Source organism: Nerophis ophidion, linkage group LG15 (genome assembly GCF_033978795.1).
Source record: "Nerophis ophidion isolate RoL-2023_Sa linkage group LG15, RoL_Noph_v1.0, whole genome shotgun sequence".
In the NCBI taxonomy this organism is placed as follows: domain Eukaryota; kingdom Metazoa; phylum Chordata; class Actinopteri; order Syngnathiformes; family Syngnathidae; genus Nerophis; species Nerophis ophidion.
Genome location: NC_084625.1, coordinates 44,160,554 through 44,184,643, shown reverse-complemented (window position 1 = coordinate 44,184,643; position 24,090 = coordinate 44,160,554). Strand labels below are relative to the sequence as shown.

Sequence of the window (24,090 nt, the reverse complement as noted above, 5' to 3'; positions counted from 1 at the left end):
TGCCAGCAACCTGAGGGTTTCTGGTTCAATCCCCACCTTCTACCAACCTCGTCACGATCTGTTGTGTCCTTGAGCAAGACGCTTCACCCATGCTCCTGATGGTTTGTGGTTAGGGCATTGCATGACAGCTCCCTCCATCAGTGTGTGAATGTGTGTGTGTATGGGTGAATGTGGAAATAGTGTCAAAGCGCTTTGAGTACCTTGAAGGTAGAAAAGCGCTATACAAGTATAACCCATTTACCATTTAATTTCTTTTATTTACTGATCTTTTTTATTACATCTGTGTTTGCTCCTTCCTCAGGCGTGCCTTACTCGCACGGACAAGCGGAACAGGCCCTGGACGTGCTGGTGGACATGAAGACGTACGCTCAGCGGTGGAGGAGATGGCTTCCAAACAGTGCACGCAGCATGGACACCAACAGGGCCAGCCAGGAAGAAGAGGAGGATGAGGAAGAGGACGGCTTTCCAGGCTTGATGTCGACAGAGGACGCTGACAACAGCTCGCAAGTTGAAGTGAGTCTATTTGTTTTGACTTAAAGGCCTACTGAAACCCACTACTACCGACCACGCAGTCCGATAGTTTATATATCAATGATGAAATATTAACATTGCAACACATGCCAATATGGCCTTTTTAGTTTACTAAATTGCAATTTTAAATTTCCCGCGGAGTTTCCTGTTGAAAACGTCGCGGAATGATGACGCGTGTTTGTGACGTTATTGGTTGGAGGGGACATATTGGCCCAGCACCACTTAAGGCTAAAAGTCATCTCTTTTCATCGTGCAATTACACAGTATTTTGGACATCTGTGTTGCTGAATCTTTTGCAATTTGTTCAATTAATAATGGAGACGTCAAAGAAGAATGCTGTTGGTGGAAAGCGGTGGATTGCAGCTGCCTTTAGCACCGAAACACAGCCGGTGTTTCTTTGTTTGTTGTGAAGCTTTCCAGCGAACATGTTTCTCTACGTCAACTCGCAAGTTTTTGGATGGGAAAATTGTGATATTAAGTCGGCTCTTACCGGAGACTTGAGTGGATTACACGACCTCATCCTGCAGCTCGAAAAGGCAGCTGTGATATCGGCTCCTCGGCTTCTCTCAGAGACACTGGTGTTCTCCGCAGCCATCCGACTTTCAGGTATGACACTAAAATACTATTAACTCAATAAGCAGATGAGGGATTTTCCAGAATGATCCTGGTAAATGTGTCTAATTACATCTGAAACTCTCCCACTGCCCCCGCTTGGAGTCGTCGCCTTTTCTTTTTTCTTTTTTATATCCATCCATCCATCCATTTTCTACCACTTATTCCCTTTTGGGGTCGCGGGGGGGCGCTGGCGCCTATCTCAGCTACTCTCGGGCGGAAGGCGGTGTACACCCTGGACAAGTCGCCACCTCATCGCAGGGCCAACACAGTTAGACAGATAACATTCACAATCACGTTCACACACCAGGGCCAATTTTTAGTGTTGCCAATCAACCTATCCCCAGGTGCATGTATATATTTTTTTTATTAGTGTTTCACTTTAACCTTCCTCATCCACAAATCTTTCATCCTCGCTCAAATTATTGGGGAAATCGTCGCTTTCTTGGTCCAAATTGCTCTTACTGCTGGTGGCCCACATTATAAACAATGTTCAGATGTTAGGAGCCCTACAACCCATGACGTCACGCGCACATCATCTGCTACTTCCGGTACAGGCAAGGCTTTTTTATTAGCGACCAAAAGTTGGGAACTTTGTCGTCGATGTTCTCTACTAAATCCTTTCAGCAAAAATATGGCAATATCGCGAAATGATCAAGTATGACACATAGAATGGACCTGCTATCCCCGTTTAAATAAGAAAATCTCATTTCAGTAGGCCTTTAAAGGGGAACTGCACTTTTGGGGGAATCGTTTGCAATTCTTAGGAGAGACAAAAGACAATTTTTAATAATTTTTTTTGCATTCTAATTTGTAAAAATCAGCTAACTTTAGTTAACTAGCAATGCTGCTAATTGGGAGCAATCCATTCTGCCTCCAAGGCCATGTTTACACGAACACGGACAGTTTCAAAAAGTCATATTTGGGGTGAAAACATTCTCCATCCACACAAGTGTAGTGTCAAAAGTGTCTATGTCTACACACAAACATACACCTGCAGCCATGCACATTTTGTCCAATCAGAAGCCTGAAAAAAGCAGCAATAGCTGACCTAGTGGCATTGCACCTACTATTACGTTTATTTTGTATACTTTAGATTAGACCTGGGCAAATTAAGGCCCGGGGGCCACATGCGGCTCGTTGAGCTTTTCAATCTGGCCCGCCAGACATTTCCAAATATTTTTTTTAGATCTTTAAGATGGAAACTGTAGCTGCCATTATGATGTGCAGTGATGTTTTTCAAATACCGTAAGTTTTGAACCATACAAAGTATTTCAAGGGTTGGAATCTGCGCTTTTGCATGATATACTACCGTATTTTTCGGACTATATGTCGCAGTTTTTTTTTTAGGTTGGCCGGGGGTGTGACTTATACTCAGGAGCAACTTATGTATGAAATTATTAACACATTACTGTAAAATATCAAATAATTTTATTTAGCTCATTCACGTAAGAGACTAGACGTATAAGATTTCATGGGATTTATCGATTAGGAGTGACAGATTGTTTGGTAAACGTATAGCATGTTCTATATGTTATAGTTATTTGAATGACTCTTACCATAATATGTTACGTTAACATAGCAGGCACCTTCTCGGTTGGTTTTTATGCCTCATATAACATACACTTATTCAGCCTGTAGTTCACTATTCTTTATTTATTTTAAATTGCCTTTTAAATGTCTATTCTTGGTGTTGGGTTTTATCAAATAAATTTCCCCCAAAAATGAGACTTATATATGTTTTTTTCCTTCTTTATTATGCCTTTTCGGCAGGTGTGACTTATACTCCGGAACGACTTATACTCCGAAAAATACGGTAGTTACTATGGTAATCTACGTCACAGCAGCTCAGAGGAGGCACCAAGCAGTGTGGGTGGGGAGCGTTTCCACAGAGTTTTACCAGAGCAGCAAGCCTGAAATGCGGGTGTCAGGAGATTTTTACAACAAAGTTCTAAAGCTTAGTGATCTATCAGATTGTAGGCGGATGTTTTTGTTTTTTCGCATTCATATTTCGCTGTTTGTTTCATATTTGTTGCTTTTCACTCGATTGTAATATATGTCGGTCAAGAGGGGGTTTAACATTCATATGTTGTCAATATTCAGTGTTTTGTCGTTCGTAGATAATATTGTAAATCCCAAATTCTTTATTTTCATGTACATTCTGGGTGTTTCATTCAGTAAAAAAAAAATTATATTCCATTCCGTTTTTTAAGGCGATCTGATCTGTCTTTGTTTTTAGCATTTAATCATTATTGTGAGGTTTTATATTAGTGTGCTTAAAAATCAGATATACCGGCCCCCAGACACATTTTTTCTCAAAATTTCAATCAATCAATCAATCAATGTTTATTTATATAGCCCTAAATCCCAAGCGTCAAAGAGCTGCACAAACCACAACGACATTCGCTGTACAGAGCCCACATAAGGGCAAGGAAAAACTCACCCCAGTGGGAAGTCGGTGACAGTGACTATGAGAAACCTTGGAGAGGACCGCATATGTGGGCAACCCTAAGTGGAGAGTTTTGGAACTCTACACTTTGGCCAGTGTTTGCAAAAGTCTGCGCTTTTAAAGACAAAAAAGTATGCGCCTAAACGCAGAGATAAGTATGCGTTTATTAAATATCTGTGTTCATGTGGACATGGCCTTAATCTCTGTGAAAATGCTTCTAAAAACCGCCAAGTTCACTTCATTTATGCAGCTCTCAGTGAAAGTGATCAACACTTCCATGTCAATCACAGTACAATTTTTCAATAGTTATGGTGTAAATTTATGTCAAACGTGCTATACAGATGAGCAAAAATTTTACTCTAGTTGTAATTCTTTCAGGAGCAAAATGCGATGAAAGGGTTGAAATTCCTTTTGGCACATGTGCGACAGGTTTTTTTTTTTTTGTCGCATAGGTTTTTAGGCGCATTTGCGAGGAAAATTGTCATCCCGTACTGCACTGCCCCAAGTTCCACATTTGCAGCGTCAAGTCAGGTCGGTGTTGACTCTCTCGACTTCCGTCTTCTCCAACGTTTCACCCTCACTTCGTGCTTGCTTCTACAACCAGCAGTTCATCCTCCGTATATTCAGCTTCAAAAAGATAAAGTTGTGAATCCTCATTTGTTGAAAAATAGGCATTTTAGTTGTCTGTTACCAAGTCTACCATGATTAGAACATACTCGCGTTTGTTATCCGGAAGTAGTACACACATTTGTTGCCGGATGTCGGAAATGCGTTACTTACGTTCAGGTCATGCAAAAAATGACCAAAGTATGGTAAATATTGAACATATTACGCATTTTTATGAATGTGTCTGTCACTACATTTTATGTATACTTGCAGTGTGTATATTAGAGATGCACGGATAGGCAATTATATCATTAGCAACCGCATCATTAAAGTCGTCATCCTCCCGCCATCCACCCGAAACAACATTTTATCAAAACCGCAACCGTGCGCCACCCGCCCGTTGTTGTATATCAGGGGTTGGCAACCTATACCACTCAAAGAGCTATTTTGACCCGTGTCACATAGTTAAGTAAATGGAAGCCGTAGACATTCTCGCAAATATTTGCTGGTGATCATCCAGATAACAAGAATAAGGGTAGGCAATGAAGTCATTGTCTTTGACGCCTTCTAGAACATGTACAAACTGCTTGCCAGTACAGCGACAAGTCGTATGTAACTTCCACAGATACACGCACACGACTGCAAGGCATACTCGGTGACACAGAGTACACTGATGGTTGTGATATAACCATCATAAACCAACATAAACGCAACACAACAAATACCCAGAATCCTCTGCATCCATGACTATTCCTGACTATATTATACAGCCCCGTGTCTCCAACCCAACACCTTACCGACGCACGGGGGTGGGGAATTGGTGCTAGCGGGGGTGTATAATATAGTCTGGAAGAGTCATGGATGCAAAGGATTCTGGGTATTTGTTGCATTGCGTTTATGTTGTTTTACTGTGAGGATGTTCTCCCGAAATGTCAATGTCATTCTTGTTTCGTGTGGCTTCACAGTGTGACGCATATTAGTAAGAGTGTTAAAGTTGTTTATATCCCAACCATCAGTGTACTCTGTGTCACCCAGTATGCCTTGCAGTCGTGTGCGTGAGTCTGCTGAAGCCACATACAACATGTTGCTGGACTGGCAATCAATTTGTACATGTTGAAGAAGATGTTAAAGGAAATGACTTCATAGAACGCCCTTATTCTCGTTAACTGGGTGGCCGCCAGCAGATATTCGCGAGAATGTTTGCGGCTCCTATTGTCTTCTTCACTTTTTGACACGGATCAAAATGGCTCTTTGAGTGGTAAAGGTTGCCAATCTCTTAACTTTGTATATCAAATATTTCCGAATGGTTCAACCGCCACCCGCACGAATATATTTAAAATGTATTTTTTCGTCATGTCACCCGCCCGACCCGCAGTTTATCCGCGGACTCTGCGGATGAGACCGTAAACCGCGCATCTCTAGTGTATGTGAAACATTGATTGAGGGTTTTGAAATAGTTTTAGAGGGCTTTGAAGGCTACAATGGTGACTCTTGTAAGTCGCATTTTGCAAACGTTTTTCTTAATCATCATTACAGTCCTGAACAGAAAAACTTGTGTGTTCTTGTCTCGCATACTGATTGTGAAAAATAGGCAAACATTTAATTTTTTTTTTTTAAAGTGTAGTTCCCCTCTAAAACCTCGTGGGTCGACAACAAAACCTGTCCGGTGCATCAACGGATTGTCAAGTTCCAGGCACAGTAATAAGAGGCACACTAAACATTCATCACAATTGTTCCGCCAATCACAAGCATGCTGTGAGGCAGACATGAGCAACTTTGTCTGGTCATGTGATGTAAATGAAAGGTAAGGGTCGTTCACGACGCCATGGCGCCAACGGTCTATGCGCATCCATGCCCTCAGCCATAATGACTGTGGCCTCCCAGGTCCAGACGCCTCATTAAGTTTCCTTTGCAGCTTTTAATCTTGTTGGGGGGCCACGGGGGGGGGGGGGGGGTGCTTTGATCATCAGCTGTAAAGGTCCGCACACACACACACACACAGACACACTGTATATACAGTGGGGCAAAAAAGTATTTAGTCAGCCACCGATTGTGCAAGTTCTCCCACTTAAAATGATGACAGAGGTCTGTCATTTTCATCATAGGTACACTTCAACTGTGAGAGACAGAATGTGAAAAAAAAATCCAGGAATTCACATTGAAGCAATTTTAAAGAATTTAGTCGTAAATTATGGTGGAAAATAAGTATTTGGTCAACCATTCAAAGCTCTCACTGATGGAAGGAGGTTTTGGCTGAAAATCTCACGATACATGGCCCCATTCATTCTTTCCTTAACACGGATCAATCGTCCTGTCCCCTTAGCAGAAAAACAGCCCCAAAGCATGATGTTTCCACCCCCATGCTTCACAGTAGGTGTGGTGTTCTTGGGATGCAACTCAGTATTCTTCCTCCTCCAAACACGACGAGTTGAGTTTATACCAAAAAGTTGTATTTTGGTTTCGTCTGACCACATGACATTCTCCCAATCCTCTGCTGTATCATCCATGTATCCATTTTGGTATAAACTCAACTCGTCGTGTTTGGAGGAAGAAGAATACTGAGTTGCATCCCAAGAACACCACACCTACTGTGAAGTATGGGGGTGGAAACATCATGCTTTGGGGCTGTTTTTCTGCTAAGGGGACAGGACGATTGATCCGTGTTAAGGAAAGAATGAATGGGGCCATGTATCGTGAGATTTTCAGCCAAAACCTCCTTCCATCAGTGAGAGCTTTGAATGGTTGACCAAATACTTATTTTCCACCATAATTTACAAATAAATTCTTTAAAATTCCAACAATGTGAATTCCTGTTTTTTTTTTTCCACATTCTGTCTCTCACAGTTGAAGTGTACCTATGATGAAAATTACAGACCTCTGTCATCATTTTAAGTGGGAGAACTTGCACAATCGCTGGCTGACTAAATACTTTTTTGCCCCACTGTATATGTTTGTGTTTGTATAAAGAGAGGCCGAGAGACCTGCAGAAGACCTAAATGATGCAACTTCTAGTAGGCCATGTGACTTCTGCCATATTACACATTTTTCGGGTAACAGGACAGAGTAAAACCCAGGTAGAGCATTTTTGTTTTAGTGAATGTAAAATATAATATTTATGAAGCATTTAAATGATTATATTTCATGGTAAAGTCTAGTTTTAGGAAATAATCTTCAACATTTTATTTGGTAAATATTTAATGTATTCAATATGCAGAGCACTTTGCTTAATAAGAACATTTATATTACTTTTATATTATTGTTCAGTTAAACATTTTATTTCCTGGGAATGCAAATGGTTAATTAGCATTACAGACTATTAAAACTCTTGTTTTAATAGTCTCATCAAGCCTTTTTGGGTGCTGTTTGGATGTGATATCCATTCTGCAATGGCACCCCATTATACACCTGCTGTGAACCTGTTTTTATGTTTGTACGTTTTATTTATTTATTTTTTATAGTGTTCTGTTTGTGTTGTGTTGTGTTGTGTTTGCTCGGTTCTCATATTATCTTTTAAAGGCTTACTGAAATGAGATTTTCTTATTTAAACGGGGATAGCAGGTCCATTCTATGTGTCATACTTGATCATTTCGCGATATTGCCATATTTTTGCTGAAAGGATTTAGTAGAGAACATCCACGATAAAGTTCGCAACTTTTAGTGCTGATAAAAAAGCCTTGCCTTTACCGGAAGTCGCAGACGATGACGTCACAAGGGTGAGGGCTCCTCACGTCCTCACATTGTTTATAATGGGAGCCTGCAGCAGCAAGTGCTATACGGACCGAGAAAACGAAAATTTCCCCATTAATTTGAGCGAGGATGAAAGATTCATGGATGATGATATTGATAGCAAAGGACTAGAAAAAAAATAAATAATAAAATAAAATAAAAAGCGACGGCTCCGGGCGGTGGCAGTGTGAGCGTTTCAGATGTAATTAGACACATTTACTAGGATAATTCTGGAAGATTCCTTATCTGGTTAATGTTTTAATAGTGTTTTAGTGAGATTGTAAAGACATACTTCGAGGTCGGATGACTGCATTGAACACGCAGTTTCTCAGAGAGGAGCCAAGCTCACAGCTGCCTTTTAAACAGCTACTGCAGGAGGACGAATAATCCAATGATGTCTCCGGTAAGATATATATCACAATTTTCCCATTCAAAAACATGCTGGTTGACGTAGAGCAGTGGTTCTCAACCTTTTTTCAGTGATGTACCCCCTGTGAACATGTTTTTTAATTCAAGTACCCCCAAATCAGAGCAAAGCATTTCTGGTTGGAAAAAGGGAGATAAAGAAGTAAAATATAGCACTATGTCATCAGTTTCTGATTTATTAAATTATATAACAGTGCAAAATATTGCTCATTTGTAGTGGTCTTTCTTGAACTATTTGGAAAAAAAGATATAAAATATAACTAAAAACTTGTTGAAAAATAAAATATGGGGATTTTAATAGAGATCCATCTGGATTCATGAACTTAGATCTAAACATTTCTTCACAAAAAAAGAAATCTTTAACATCAATATTTATGGAACATATCCACAAAAAATCTAGCTGTCAACACTGAATATTGCATGGTTGTATTTTTTTTTCACAGTTTATGAACTTTCATTCATATTTTGTTGTAGTATTATTCAATAAAGTGTGAATGTGAGTGTGAATGTTGTCTGTCTATCTGTGTTGGCCCTGTGATGAGGTGGCGACTTGTCCAAGGTGTACCCCGCCTTCCGCCCGATTGTAGCTGAGATAGGCGCCAGCACCCCCCGCGACCCCTAAAGGGAATAAGCGGTAGAAAATGGATGGATGGATTATTCAATAAATATATTTATAAAGGATTTTTGAATTGTTGCTATTTTTAGAAGTTTTTTAAAAAATCTCACGTACCCCTTGGCATACCTTCAAGTACCCCCAGGGGTACGCGTACCCCCATTTGAGAACGTAGAGAAACATGTTCTCTTGACCACTATGTGTTAAAAACAAAGAAACACCGGCGGTTTAGCTCGGTTGGTAGAGCGGCCGTGCCAGCAACTTGAGCGTTGCAGGTTCGATTCCCGCTTTCGCCATCCTAGTCAATGCCGTTGTGTCCTTGGGCAAGACACTTTACCCACCTGCTCCCAGTGCCACCCACACTGGTTTAAATGTAACTTAGATATTGGGTTTCACTATGTAAAGCGCTTTGAGTCACTAGAGAAAAGCGCTATATAAATATAATTCACTTCACACTTCACTAAAGGCAGCTGCAATACACCGCTTTCCACCAACAGCATTGTTCTTTATAGTCTCCATTATTAATTGAACAAATTGCAAAGGATTCAGCAACACAGATGTCCAAATTGCTGTGGAATTATGCGATGAAAAGAGACGACTTTTAGCCGTAATTAGTGCTGAGCTAATATTTCCTGACGTCACGCGCACGCGTCATCATTCCGCGACGTTTTCAACAAGAAACTCCGCAGGAAATTTAAAATTGCAATTTAGTGAACTAAACCGGCCGTATTGGCATGTGTATTAATGTTAATATTTCATCATTGATATATAAACTATCAGACTGCGTGGTGGGTAGTAGTGGGTTTCAGTAGCCCTTTAACCTGCCCATTGTACAGCACTTTGGCTACCCCTGTGGTAAATTTTAAATATGCTCTATAAATAAAGTTAATTTGAATTGATTTGATTTGATCTGTTCGGCAGGCCCAAAGAAATGCTTTGGCGGGCCAAATTTGGCACGCGGGCCGCTAAATGAGTCGGGTTGGTGTCGAATATATACAGTGGAGTACTTTGTGAATAGAGAGTCTAATGTGGTCACAGCAGTGTTGAACAGGAGACATTTATCATAAAGTCTACTGTAAGAGAGCAGGAGATAGTAATGCAGTATAGTCATTGAGCGCCGTGCAAGAATAATATATGAAGAGTCACGCCGTGGCGCGGCTTTGGAAAGCATCTCGCCGCCTTCTGTCCTCACTTGCAGTTGGACGTCTCCAAACTGCTCCTTTTCCAAAGAGCGCTCAGGAGGCTGTTAAAGTTGTTTCTGTGCATTCCGTGGTGTCATTTTCACACCCTGCCCTTCTTATTTAGGCGGCGTTCGGTTCAGCCCGTCTGGACGCTTGAAGCCGCGTCGGGCGTGAGGCCGTGCCAGCAAAAGCAAACTGGAGTGTGTGTGTGGGTTCCCACCACGCTGCTGCTCATGTGCGCTGATGGGGGGGGGTGCTTTGCATTGGTGTCTGCGGCTACTTTCTCGGGGGAATTCCCATGGCTCACTTTGCCAAGTGATGAATCATGGATGAAGACGATCAGATGAATATATTGAGTCACCTACTGACTTTTGCAACGAGCTTTCTCCTGCCGTCTTCCAAAATCACCTTGTCTTTAATTGTCAATGTGCCTTAAAGGCCTACTGAAACCCACTACTACCGACCACGCAGTCTGATAGTTTATATATCAATGATGAAATATTAACATTGCAACAAATGCCAATACGGCCTTTTTACTTTACTAAATTGCAATTTGAAATTTCCCGCTGAAGTATCATGCTAAAACGTTGTGGTACGATGACGCGTGCGCGTGACTTCACGCATTGTAGAGGACATTTTGTTCCAGCACCGTTCACAGCTATAGGTCATCTCTTTTCATCGCATAATTCCACATTATTATAGACATCTCTGTTGCTGAATCTTTTGCAATTTGTTTAATTAATAAAGGAGACATCAAAGAAGAAAGATGTAGGTGGGAAGCGGTGTATTGCGGCCGCCTTTAGCAACACAAACACAGCCGGCGTTTCCTTGTTTACATTCTCGAAAGATGACGGCGAAGCTTTACTATGGAACAGAGCGGTCAAGCGAACATGGTTCCCTACCACATGTCAACTGGCATATTTCGGTGAGCAATTATTGGTAATAAGTCGGCTCTTACCGTAGACATGAGTGGAGAGCTTGCGTCATTCCTCCTGCAGCTGCGGACTCTCTTGCCTCCTCCCACCGGCCGCCCCCGACTGTCGGATGCTTCTACCGTGGAGGAGGGGGGGAAAAAAAAAATCTCAGCCCGGCCCCACCGGCTGCTTTCGCCTCGTCGAGAAACGTGGCTTCCCTCGTTGACACTGGCGGTCACCACACCCGTGGCCACACCCCTCCGACTTTCAGGTTGTTCAGGTACAACCATATAATCTCACTAAAACACTAGTAACACAATAAGCAGATAAGGGATTTTCCAGAATTATCCTAGTAAATTTGTCTAATAACATCTGGATCGCTCTGCCGTACAGTTTTTTTTTCTAGTCCTTCACTCTCACTTTCCTCATTCACAAATCTTTCATCCTCGCTCAAATTAATGGGGAAATCGTCGCTTTCTTGGTCCGAATCGCTCTCGCTGCTGGTGGCCATGATTGTAAACAACGTTCAGATGTGAGGATCCCTACAACCCGTGACGTCACGCGCACATTGTCTGCTACTTCCGGTACAGGCAAGGCTTTTTTATTAGCGACCAAAAGTTGCAAACTTTATCATCGATGTTCTCTACTAAATCCTTTCAGCAAAAATATGGCAATATCACGAAATGATCAAGTATGACACATAGAATGGACCTGCTATCCCCGTTTGAATAAGAAAATCTCATTTCAGTAGGCCTTATATGATACCAACATCGCTCTTCCATGCTTTGACACTTTTTGGTACCCTCCAGTACCACTCAGTGGTACACCACCTCATGGGTGCTATGTTGGGGGGTGACAGACTATGTCACACTATGATCTTACCTATGATGTCATTTTATCTGACACTATTATGTCACTCTCACACTAGAATGTCATGCCGATGTCATGTATGACGCAAATCTATGTGACACCATTTTGTCACTCTCACACTAGAATGTCATGCTGATGTCATGTATGACGCAAATCTATGTGACACCATTTTGTCACTCTCACACTATGATGTCATGTATGGCACAATTCTGTGACACTATGGTGCCATGCTGTAATGTCACACTGTCACGTATGATGTAATATTGCCACACTATGATGTCAGGTATGAGGCTATTCTATGTCACACTATGATGTCATGCTAGGATTTCATGTCTGATGTAAATCTATGTCAGACTATAATGTCATTCATTACCATGAATTGATTAACGTGGACCCCGACTTAAACAAGTTGAAAAACTTATTGGGGTGTTACCATTTAGTGGTCAATTGTACGGAATATGTACTGTACTGTGCAATCTACTAACAAAAGTTTCAATCAATCAATGCTGATGTCACGTATGGTGCAATTTTATGTGACACAATGATGCCATACTATGATGTCATCAATGATGCAAGTTCATGTGACACTATGATGCCATGCTATGTCACACTGTCACATATGACATAATATTGCCAGACTATGGTGTCACACAATGACGTCAAGAATGATGTCATTCTCTGTCACACATGATGTAATCCATACGCAATGTCACACTATGTCACATATAATGTATTTCTGTGACACTATGTCACTTTGTCAGTTTATGATGTCATGCTGATGTCACGTATGACGCAACTCAATGTGACACTATGATGGCATGCTATGATGTCAGGTATGATGCAACTTTGGGACACTATGATGCAATGTCATACTGTCACGTATGTCAGGTCTTGTCAGGTATGATCATTCCAGTTCACACTTTGATGTCACGTCTGATGTAATTCTATCTGACACTATGATGTCACTCTGTCAGACTACGATTATGCTGATGTCACGTATGACACAATTCAATGTGACACTATGAGGCCATGCTATGATGTCACATATGATGCAACTTTGTGACACTATGATGCTATGTCATACTGTCACATATGTCAGGTCTTGTCAGGTATGATCATTCCAGTTGACACTTTGATGTCATGTCTGATGTAATTCTATGTGACACTATGAGGCCATGCTATGACGTCACATATGATGCAACTTTGTGACACTATGGTGCTATGTCATACTGTCACGTATGGCAGGTCTTGTCAGGTATGATCATTCCAGTTGACACTTTGATGTCATGTCTGATGTAATTCTATGTGACACTATGAGGCCATGCTATGACGTCACATATGATGCAACTTTGTGACACTATGATGCTATGTCATACTGTCACGTATGGCAGGTCTTGTCAGGTATGATCATTCCAGTTCACACTTTGATGTCATGTCTGATGTAATTCTATGTGACACTATGAGGCCATGCTATGACGTCACATATGATGCAACTTTGTGACATTATGATGCTATGTCATACTGTCACGTATGGCAGGTCTTGTCAGGTATGATCATTCCAGTTCACACTTTGATGTCATGTCTGATGTAATTCTATGTGACACTATGAGGCCATGCAATGACGTCACATATGATGCAACTTTGTGACACTATGGTGCTATGTCATACTGTCACGTATGGCAGGTCATGTCAGGTATGATCATTCCAGTTGACACTTTGATGTCATGTCTGATGTAATTCTATGTGACACGATGAGGCCATGCAATGACATCACATATGATGCAACTTTGTGACACTATGATGCTATGTCATACTGTCACGTATGGCAGGTCTTGTCAGGTATGATCATTCCAGTTCACACTTTGATGTCATGTCTGATGTAATTCTATGTGACACTAGGAGGCCATGCAATGACGTCACATATGATGCAACTTTGTGACACTATGGTGCTATGTCATACTGTCACGTATGGCAGGTCATGTCAGGTATGATCATTCCAGTTGACACTTTGATGTCATGTCTGATGTAATTCTATGTGACACTATGAGGCCATGCAATGACGTCACATATGATGCAACTTTGTGACACTATGATGCTATGTCGTACTGTCACGTATGGCAGGTCATGTCAGGTACGATCATTTTATGTGACACTGTGATGTCATATCTAAAATAATTCTATGTCACACATGATGGAATCTCTGATGTGATGTAACACTCATGCTGTGTCACATACCATGTAATGCTATGTCACACTTATGATGTCATGCTATGGTGTTTCGCATGTCTTACTATGATGTCATGTTGTGGTCTAAATCTGCCATACTATGTCGTGCTCTAACGTCGTCCAATGATGTCATAGTATGTTGCCACGCTTTGACTCCAGACTATTTACATAGTGAAGTGAAGTGTGAAGTGAATTAATGTATTTTGCCCAACGACACAATGGCAGTGACTAGGATAGTGGAAGCAGGGATCGAACCCGGAACCCTCAAGTTGCTGCTCTACCAACTGAGCCACGCCTGTCAGGCTTGCCCCTGACAGTTTGTTTGTGTTGTAGTTTTTTCCTCTGTGTAGTATTTCCTGTTAGCGCTCTTATTTTGTTGGTTTCCTGTCTTTCTCCCTGAGCGCTGTTTCCACTAAGATGCGGCTTATTGGCACCTGGCCACACCTGGTGTCAATCAGCCCGCTCCTATGTTTACCTGCTCTTGTCCTCCAGTCAGTGCTGGATTATTGTATTGTATTGTCGCTCCTGTTGAGTCGTGTCGTGTTGTTGCAGCGTAGCGGTAAGCTATATTTGGTAGCTTTGTGTAGCTTACTGTCTTTTGTTCCCTGCTTCAAGTTTTGTTTGTTCATAGCCTAGCTTGTTATCCGCCTCGTGCGCGCTTTTTGTTTGTACCCTTTGTTTGGTTTTGTGTTAGTGTTTAAATTAAAACCATGTTTTCTTCCTCAATGCCTGCCTCCTTCTCTGCATCTCGGGGTTCGTCACCATCTAACTCTGACAACGTCGCCCCAGCTGACACAGTAAATGGGTTAAATGAGTTAAATGGGTTATACTTGTATAGCGCTTTTGTACCTTTTTTTCAAGGAACAGTAATGGGCGTCCTGGCTTCACAGTCCCAGCCGGAGAACGGAAGCTAAATGACCCCTTCCCTCCAATTACCCCTGACCCCAGAGGGCCAGTCTCCAGGTGTCTGACTTTTTAGAAGCTCCTCTCAGTCAGACCCTCTAAAAAAAACACCGATACATTTCAGCCCTTTACGACTCCTCTCTCTAAAAGTGCTGACTCAGGCTGCATGGAGGCTCCCTCCGACGCTGATGAATGTTTTTTTTCAGTCAAACGACCTCCTGCAGGACCCAATCACCTTTGCCGTGGAGATGTTTGCCAGTCCCGCTTTGCTAACATTGAAGATGAAGGAAAGCGTTTTACTTGGATCGAAGCAAACAGCGCTCATATATCAAATATGTCCTAATGAGATGCCAGTTAAATTGCTCCGTGGCTCCCCTTGCAGCAGACGTCTGAACTATGTTGGTAGCTTAAAGGCCAGCTGTGCTGATTAGGCTGCCCAGCGCTCTTGCTCATTCAGAGCAGGAAACACTAAAAGATCACAAGCTTCTACACATGTCTTTTACGGTCTTTGTCTTCTCAGCATTTTTTCTTCATGTTCAGTGGCACCTCGCTTTTCTTTTGACATTTCTTCCAAAAGGTCATGTGGAAAGAAATCGGACTAAAACAAAAGCTTTGTTTGTCCCATTAGAAATAATCTAAATCCAATTAATCTGTTCCAAACACCCACAAATATGAATACTAGGGGTGTATCGGTGCACAAAAATTTTGGTTCGGTATATACCTCGGTTTAGGGGGGTCACGGTTCGGTTCATTTTCGGTACAGTAAGAAAACAACAAAATATACATTTATTGGTTATTTATTAACCAAATTTGTAAACAATGGCATAACATACATATACACACAGGGTCCATTGCCAGGGTTAATGTGGTCAACATATATAAAATAAAAACTAAACAAGACAAGGCTAAGAATGGTTTCTTAATACAACCTTTCTACAAATAAAGTGCTTTTTTTGATTGATTGATTGAAACTTTTATTAGTAGATTGCACAGTACAGTACATATTCCGTACAATTGACCACTGAATGCAAACACCCCAATAAGTTTTTCAACTTGTTTAAGTCGGGGTCCACCTTCATCCACACCCAGCCCCCACTCCCCACCCCCAGCCTGGCTAACTTGGCAGTAAGAGGATATATGGGCTAATTGTTCTTCCACCATAGAAGTGGGTCAAAATCTAGTTTTTAATGCAATACAGCAACCCCCTGCGACCCCGAACGGGACAAGCGGTAGAAAAAAGATGGATGGATGGTCTTAAATCTGCTGCTATAAAAACATTTGTTTTGCCTGACACACCGAGGAGAGGCTGCTTGAATGCAGTGGTGACGCTTCAAAGGAGTTACCATGTTTGACGTGTTGGCCAAGGCAAAATGTCGTAATATATTTCGTACATCGCAATATGGCATAAAAATATTGCGATATTACTAAAAGCCAATATCGACCAGCCCTAGGTCAACATATATGAAATAAAAACTAAACAAGATAAGGCTCAGAATGGTTTCTTAACAAAACCTTTCTACAAGTAAAGTGCTTTTTTTGATTGATTGATTGATTGATTGAGACTTTTATTAGTAGATTGCACAGTACAGTACATATCCCGTACAATTGACCACTGAATGCAAACACCCCAATAAGTTTTTCAATTTAGCCTGGCTAACTTGGCAGTAAGAGGATATATGGGATTATTGTTCTTCCACCATAGAAGTGGGTCAAAATCTAGTTTTTAATGCAATACAGCAACCCCCTGCGACCCTGAACGGGACAAGCGGTAGAAAACGGATGGATGGATGGTCTTAAATCTGCTGCTATAAAAACATTTGTTACTGCTTCAGCCCTGCCTGACTCACCGAGGAGAGGCTGCTTGAATGCAGTGGTGACGCTTCAAAGCAGTTACCATGTTTGACGTGTTGGCAGAAGCGTACCCTACTGCTGTTGAACAATGTCGGCCAAAAACCTCCGTCCTCCATTGTTGTATCGCACCGCGCAGCCAAAGTGTTCCCAAACGGGAGATGTTGACGAGGCAGGGGGGTCTTTGGCTTTTGCATGTTGTCCTAGCCCGGTCGCTGCTAGCCTGCCGTTTTTGTGCCTTGTTCTGCATTGTTTACACAACGTGCGGTGCGCTACCTAATATGTCCGTGTGGAAACTCGTTCGGTACACCTCCGAACCGAACCGAAACCCCCCTACCAAAACGGTTCAATACAAATACACGTACCGTTACACCTCTAATGAACACAAAACACATTTTGTTGGTGATGATATTGATAATAATCATCTTACAAACCCCGTTTCCATATGAGTTGGGAAATTGTGTTAGATGTAAATATAAACGGAATATAGAGATTTGCAAATCATTTTCAACCCATATTCAGTTGAATATGCTACAAAGACAACATATTTGATGTGTTTTTTTTTTGTTTTTTTTTTCAAAATAATCATTAACTTTAGAATTAGATGCCAGCAACACGTGACAAAGAAGTTGGGAAAGGTGGTAATAAATACTGATAAAGTTGAGGAATGCTCATCAAACACTTAAATGGCAAATCTTACAGGTGTGCAGGCTAATCGGGAACAGGTGGGTGCCATGATTGGGTATAAAAGCAGCTTCCATGAAATGCTAAGTAATTCACAAACAAGGATGGGGTGAGGGTCACCACTTTGTAAGCAAATCGTCGAACAGTTTTAGAACAACATTTCTCAACGAGCTATTGCAAGGAATTTAGGGATTTTACCATCTACGGTCCGTAAAATCATCAAAAAGTTCAGAGAATCTGGAGAAATCACTGCACGTATGCGATGATATTACGGACTTTTGATCCCTCAGGCGATACTGCATCAAAAACCGACATCAGTGTGTAAAGGATATCACCACATGGGCTCAGGAACACTTCATAAAACCACTGTCAGTAACTACAGTTGGTCGCTACATCTGTAAGTGCAAGTTAAACTCTACATGCAAAACGAAAGCCATTTATAAACAACACCCAGAAACGTCGGCGGCTTCGCTGGGCCTGAGCTCATCTAAGATGGACTGATGCAAAGTATAAAAGTATTATGTAGTCTGAATAGATAGATAGATAGATAGATAGATAGGACGTTGTGTTCTCCGGACCAAAGAAGAAAAGAACCATCCGGATTGTTATCGACACAAAGTTCAAAAGCCAGCATCTGTGATGGTATGGGGCTGTATTAGTGCCCAAGCACTATGAAGGCACCATTAATGCTGAAAGGTACATACAGGTTTTGGAGCAACCTATGTTGCCATCCAAGCAACCTTATCATGGACGCCCCTGCTTATTTCAGCAAGACAATTTCAAGCCACGTGTTACAACAGCGTGGTTTTATAGTAAAAGAGTGCAGGTACTAGACTGGCCTGCCTGTAGTCCAGACCGGTCTCCCATTGAAAATGTGTGGCGCATTATGAAGCCTAAAATACCACAATTGAGACCCCGGACTGTTGAACGACTTAAGCTGTACATCAAGCAAGAATGGGAAAGAATTCCACTTTCAAAGCTTCAACAATTAGTTTCCTCAGTTCCCAAACGTTTATTGAGTGTTGTTAAAAGAAAAGGTGATGTAACACAGTGGTAAAAATGCCTCTGTGCAAACTTTTTTGCAATGTGCTGCTGCCATTTAATAAGTTAATGATTATTTGCAACAACAAAAAATGTTTCTCAGTTTGAACATTAAATATCTTGTCTTTGCAGTCTTTTTAATTGAAAATAAGTTGAAAAGAATTTGTATTCTAATTTAGTTTACAGATGACGCAACCAAATTCACTGCTTTTGGGTTTTGTAATACTAATTACTTTGAAGAGTGGACTTCTTTGGTACAGTATCTCCTTCAAGATATGTTTTTGTCAAACACACCATCAACAGCTTCTTCATATTTTCACTGATCAATGTGTACCGTTTAGCTATTATTTTAACGTCCTTGGCTGGCATTAGACTCGGTGTAGTGCAGACGAGCAGTGCTACGCTCCAGCAGTCATGTTTTTCATTCTTTCTCTTCTTTAATTTAATGAAAATCATCCATTTCTTCTAAGCCAGGGGTGTCCAAAGTGCGGGCCGGGGGCCATTTGCGGCCCGCCGCTAATTGTTTACCGGCCCGCCACACATTCTGGAAATGCTATTGCAAAAATAAAAAAGAACATTAAAAATATTAGAATGAGGTGAAATCTATCGAGAAAAAGTTGACACAAAGCTGCCATGCAGGCTGTATTTAATTTTCTTTTGTCTTTTATTTTTGATTTTTTTTAGCCATTGCTCAAAAAAAAAATAATAACAAAAAACACATGGTATTATCAATTATTTTCAAAGCTCCAATTAGTTGAAATATTTCATTTTAAAATGTTTTATGTGGTAAATATTGCATATATTGTGCAGTTGCCATATAAAAACAAAGTTTTCTTTGACAAAAGAGCATAAAACAAACAAAATAATAGTTGAAATGTAAAATTAACAGATATATCTGAAGTTGATCTCGTAGTGTAAGTGTTGAAAGTAAAAACTAATAAAAAATGTATCACTTTCTGAGTGGGGCACCTTTTGGAATCCAAATCTACTTAGTGGTATAATTCAAATCAATGGTGTCCTGCATTATTGATCTTTTAGAGCTCTAATTACTAAATATTGCATATTTCAGTTTTACTTTGAAAAACAAAGTTGTTTTTGACAGAAATGCCATAAAACCTGATAAAACTGTAAGCGTTAAATAAAAAATAATACAAATTTGACTTATTTTTAACATTTTCTTAACTGAGACCCTTTATGGTCCCTGTGACCCTTAAAGGTAAAATACATTTTAAAAATCCATATATTTTGTTATGGTTTGAAAATGAAGAATATCAAAATGGTCCCCACATGCTTTAATTTTCCCGTGTGCGGCCCTCAGTGGAAAAAGTTTGGACACCCCTGTTCTAATCAGTGTCCTTCACAACCACTTTATTCCTTCCCATGCTGGGCGAAAATAAAGTTATGTTAATACAGGGGTCGGGAACCTTTTTGGCTGAGAGAGCCAAAAAGCCAAATATTTTAAAATGTATTTCCGTAAGAGCCATATAATGTTTTTTTAACACTGAACACAACTAAACGCGTGCATTTTTAAGTAAGACCAACATTTCTAGAGTATAATAGGTGTCTTATTCTCTGTAATAACATTGTTATTCTGAAGCTAACTCTGGAGGGGGCGTGTCCCGCGGTCCTGCAGCGAACTGGGGTGGGCCAGGACCGGCCACGAAATCAGCGAGAGCTGCTTAGATGGCCTGCCTGAGCCTTGTTATCTTATCACCTGTCGCTCTGTTATAAGCAGCATCCAGGAGGAGAGATGGGGTTGGGGCTGGAGCCAGAGCGCGAGCGAGAACGAAAGAGAAAAATACAATTGCTGGAAAGCAACTGAGAGACTTATTGAAAAATAAAACAATAGTGTAACCCTGAAACGGGCTCTCATGTCGGTGTTTGGTGGTCTGAAGAACCCCCAGGTGGACAAGCCCCACACTAACCAAAAATAAATAAATAACTTCTTAACACAACTTCTTTAACAGGTGTGGTAGTAAACGGATGGATGGACTGAAAATGCATGAGAATGTTTTATGTTTTGAACATTATTTTTAACACTTATTACAAGTGGAATTATTCATTACTTCTCATGTTAAGCAATGTCAGCTCAGATTTATCCGAGAGCCAGAAGCAGTCATCAAAAGAGCCACATCTGACTTGCGAGCCATAGGTTCTCTACCCCTGTGTTAATATCTAGCTATTAACTAATACTTGTTTTGGTTGGATCTTACGGGGTTCACTGCGGCATATCAATATTCTCCTTTTCACCGTCACAGTTTGGTAATTTGTCTTTTAAAAAATCATGTCTACACCTAATAAAATAGTAAAGTTGGCAAGTCAGCTCAAATCTGCCATGGATGCCTCACAGCTGCAGCACAAGACAAGTTCTATTATTCATAACTGTACCCAGCCGTTATGCAGTGAATTCCAGCCCCTTCGCTCAGGTCGGCGGTCGGTTAATTTTTGTTGCATGACTAAACGCTATAAGAACACTTTTGTACCTGCTGCCATCGCACTTTTAAAGCAAGGCTAGCACATGAGGATTTTGTTTTATTTATTGTATCATAGCTGTCAGGCTCGCACCCGACAGTTTGTCTGTTTGTTTTTTCCTCTGCATTTGTCTGTTTCCTGCGTTTAGTATTTCCTGTCTTTTAGTTCCTGTCAAGTGCTCTTAATTTGTCAGCTTCCTGTCTTGTTCCCTGAGTGCTGGGTTCCTCCTCAGTGTGTTTAGTATTTCCTGTCCTTAGTTCCTGTCTAATGCTCTTATTTTGTCAGCTTCCTGTCTTGTTCCCTGCTGTGTTCTCCTTCAGCTGCGGCTGATTGGCATGTGGCCTCACCTGTTGCCAATCAGCCGGCTCCTATTTGTACCTCCTTTGTCTTGTGTCAGTGGCTGGATCATTGTATTGTATTGTCGTTGCCACATGTCACTCTTGTCGTGCCATTTTGTTACAGCTACTTCCTGTCATGCTACACTTTGTCCTGGTCGTCGTAGCGGTAAGCTGTTTCTGTTAGCATTAGTTATTTCCAGTGTTTCTGTTTGCTATCCACTAGCTTCCATGCTAAAGTTCCTTCTTGTTTTTCTAGCTCTCAGTGCTAGCTTCCTTAGTTTGTTATTCCGCCCACATGCGTGCTTTTTGTTGGTTCTTGCTTAGTTTTAATTAAGTCGTGTCTTCTTCTCCAATGCCTGCCTCCATCTCTGCATCATGGGGTTCAACAACAAATACTGCCCCTGGCTTCTCCTTGCTTTAGTGCTTTTTACACTTTCTAAGCTCCTCTACAGCCAAATGTCCGATTGGATCTTTCAATATTGACACGGGGAAAAAAAAACTCTCCAAGGTGTTTTCTCGTTTGTTTTTATTGAACAATGGTCGAGAGAGCAGTTGAAATTTAAATGATTTCTGAAAAAGAAAAATATTTAATAACTAGATGAGGCAATTCCGGAAGGAAGTGCGTGTGAATGCTCTAATGCTGAAATGCTGGCAAAATGTAGTATGAATGTAAGAATGGTTTGAATGTTGGAATGGTTTAAATCAGGGGTCCCCAAACTTTTGGAATCGGGGACCACATTGGGTTAAAAAAATGTAGCTGAGGGCCGAGCTGTAAAATAGATATCATGTCAGTAAATAACACAGGGGCTATTTCATCCCTACAAGTCTGTTTCGCAGGTTTTCCTGCTCTTCGGGGGATTTTATAATAAAATAGGCTCGAGCACCCCCCGCGACCCCGAAAGGGATAAGCGGTAGAAAATAGATGCATACATAATAAAATCCTCTGAAGAGCAGGGAAACCTGCGAAACAGGGGATTTTATGATACAATATTTAATAAAATCCCCTGAAAAGCAGGGAAACCTGCAAAACAGGCTTGTAGGGATGAAATAGCCTGTGTTTTTTCCCGACCTAACGTATATTCCGCTGTACCCCGGTGTTGAGCACTGTATAACGGACAAACCACAGTAACCTATATATATATAGCACTTGATCAAGAGACTTACATTGGTTCAAAAGCAGATATATGTTGCTGTCCCAGGGCGTGTTTGTACTGAGGAATTTTTGTGGTTATTATTTTTGTTTTTGTGCATGTGTGTCTCATGCTGCCTTTACGCCAAATTAATTACTGTCTCTGCAACCGTTTTACCTCCGGGTACCCACAAAGAAACCTTGAACCATTCGCTAAACCAACTATGAGTGGGGAACCTCATAATCAAAAGTTTTGCTTGTAACTTAAAGCAGTGGTTCCGAACCACTGGTGCGGGGAACGATACCGGTCCGTGACCCATTTGCTACCAGGTCGCACAGGAACATTAAATCATTTAGAAACAATCACATTTTCTCAGATTTAACTTTCCCTGTCTCACAGGACACACCAATAAGCGTGTTCATAGACACAGTATATAATAAAACTCCTAATAGAAAGTCGCAAATTGTTATATCTTGTCATGACGTGGACTGTGGTGCGTTTTTGTTTGTTTTTAAAAATCTCACGTACCCCTTGGCATACCTTCAAGTACCCCCAGGGGTACGCGTACCCCCATTTGAGAACCACTGCTGTATAAAATGTTAATGTGCCAGGTTGTAGCCAAAGGCTAATTTTCCAACCACACGGACCTGAGTGAGGACAGCCTGTTTTCACATCCGCTTTCCCACAATATAAACAGTTATAACTGTAGAATGATCGAGGGCGAGTTTTTGGTTTCTTATGTGGGTTTATTGTTAGGCAGTTTCATTAACGTCCTCCCAGCGCGGCAACAACACACAACAACAGCAGTCACGTTTTCGTCTACCGTAAAGCAGTTCGTCTGCCGTAAACAGCAATGCTGTGACACTATTAAAAAGGAAAATACTGCCATATACTGTACATGCATATGTGACAATAACATCTACGGCAGGGGTCACCAATCTCTTTGAAACCAAGAGCTACTTCTTGGGTACTGATTAATGCGAAGGGCTAACAGTTTGATACACACTTAAATAAATTGCCAGAAATAGCCAATTCGCTCAATTTACCTCTAATAAATAAATCTCTATATTTATTTGGGTATTTCTGTCCGTCATTCCGTCGTACATTTTTTTTCCTTTTACGGAAGGTTTTTTTGTAGAGAATAAATGATGAAAAAAACACTTAATTGAACGGTTTAAAAGAGGAGAAAACAGGAAAAAAACGAAAATGTAATTTTGAAACATAGTTTATCTTCAATTTCCACTCTTTAAAATTCAAAATTCAACAGAAAAAAAGAGAAAAACTAGCTAATTCGAATCTTTTAAAAAAATTTAAAGAATTTATGGAACATCATTAGTCATTTTTCCTGATTTAGATTCATTTTAGAATTTTGATGACATTTTTTAAATAGGTTAAAATCCAATCTGCATTTTGTTAAAATATATAACAAATTGGACCAAGCTATATTTCTAACAAAGAAATCATTATTTCTTCTAGATTTTCCACAACAAAAATTTTAAAATAAATTCAAAAGACTTTGA

The 24,090-nt window shown here is 40.8% G+C and overlaps 1 protein-coding gene across 2 annotated transcripts in view; it reads left to right on the top strand.

Annotated features, from left to right (window-relative positions):
- The window catches only part of plxdc2b (plexin domain containing 2b), a 173,379-nt gene that overhangs the window by 70,522 nt on the left and 78,767 nt on the right, over window positions 1-24,090 (top strand). For both annotated transcript variants that reach the window (XM_061922228.1, XM_061922229.1), the window contains exon 2: window positions 302-513. In XM_061922228.1, coding sequence (XP_061778212.1) covers window positions 302-513 — 212 coding nt within the window. The remainder of the gene's footprint in view (window positions 1-301; window positions 514-24,090) is intronic.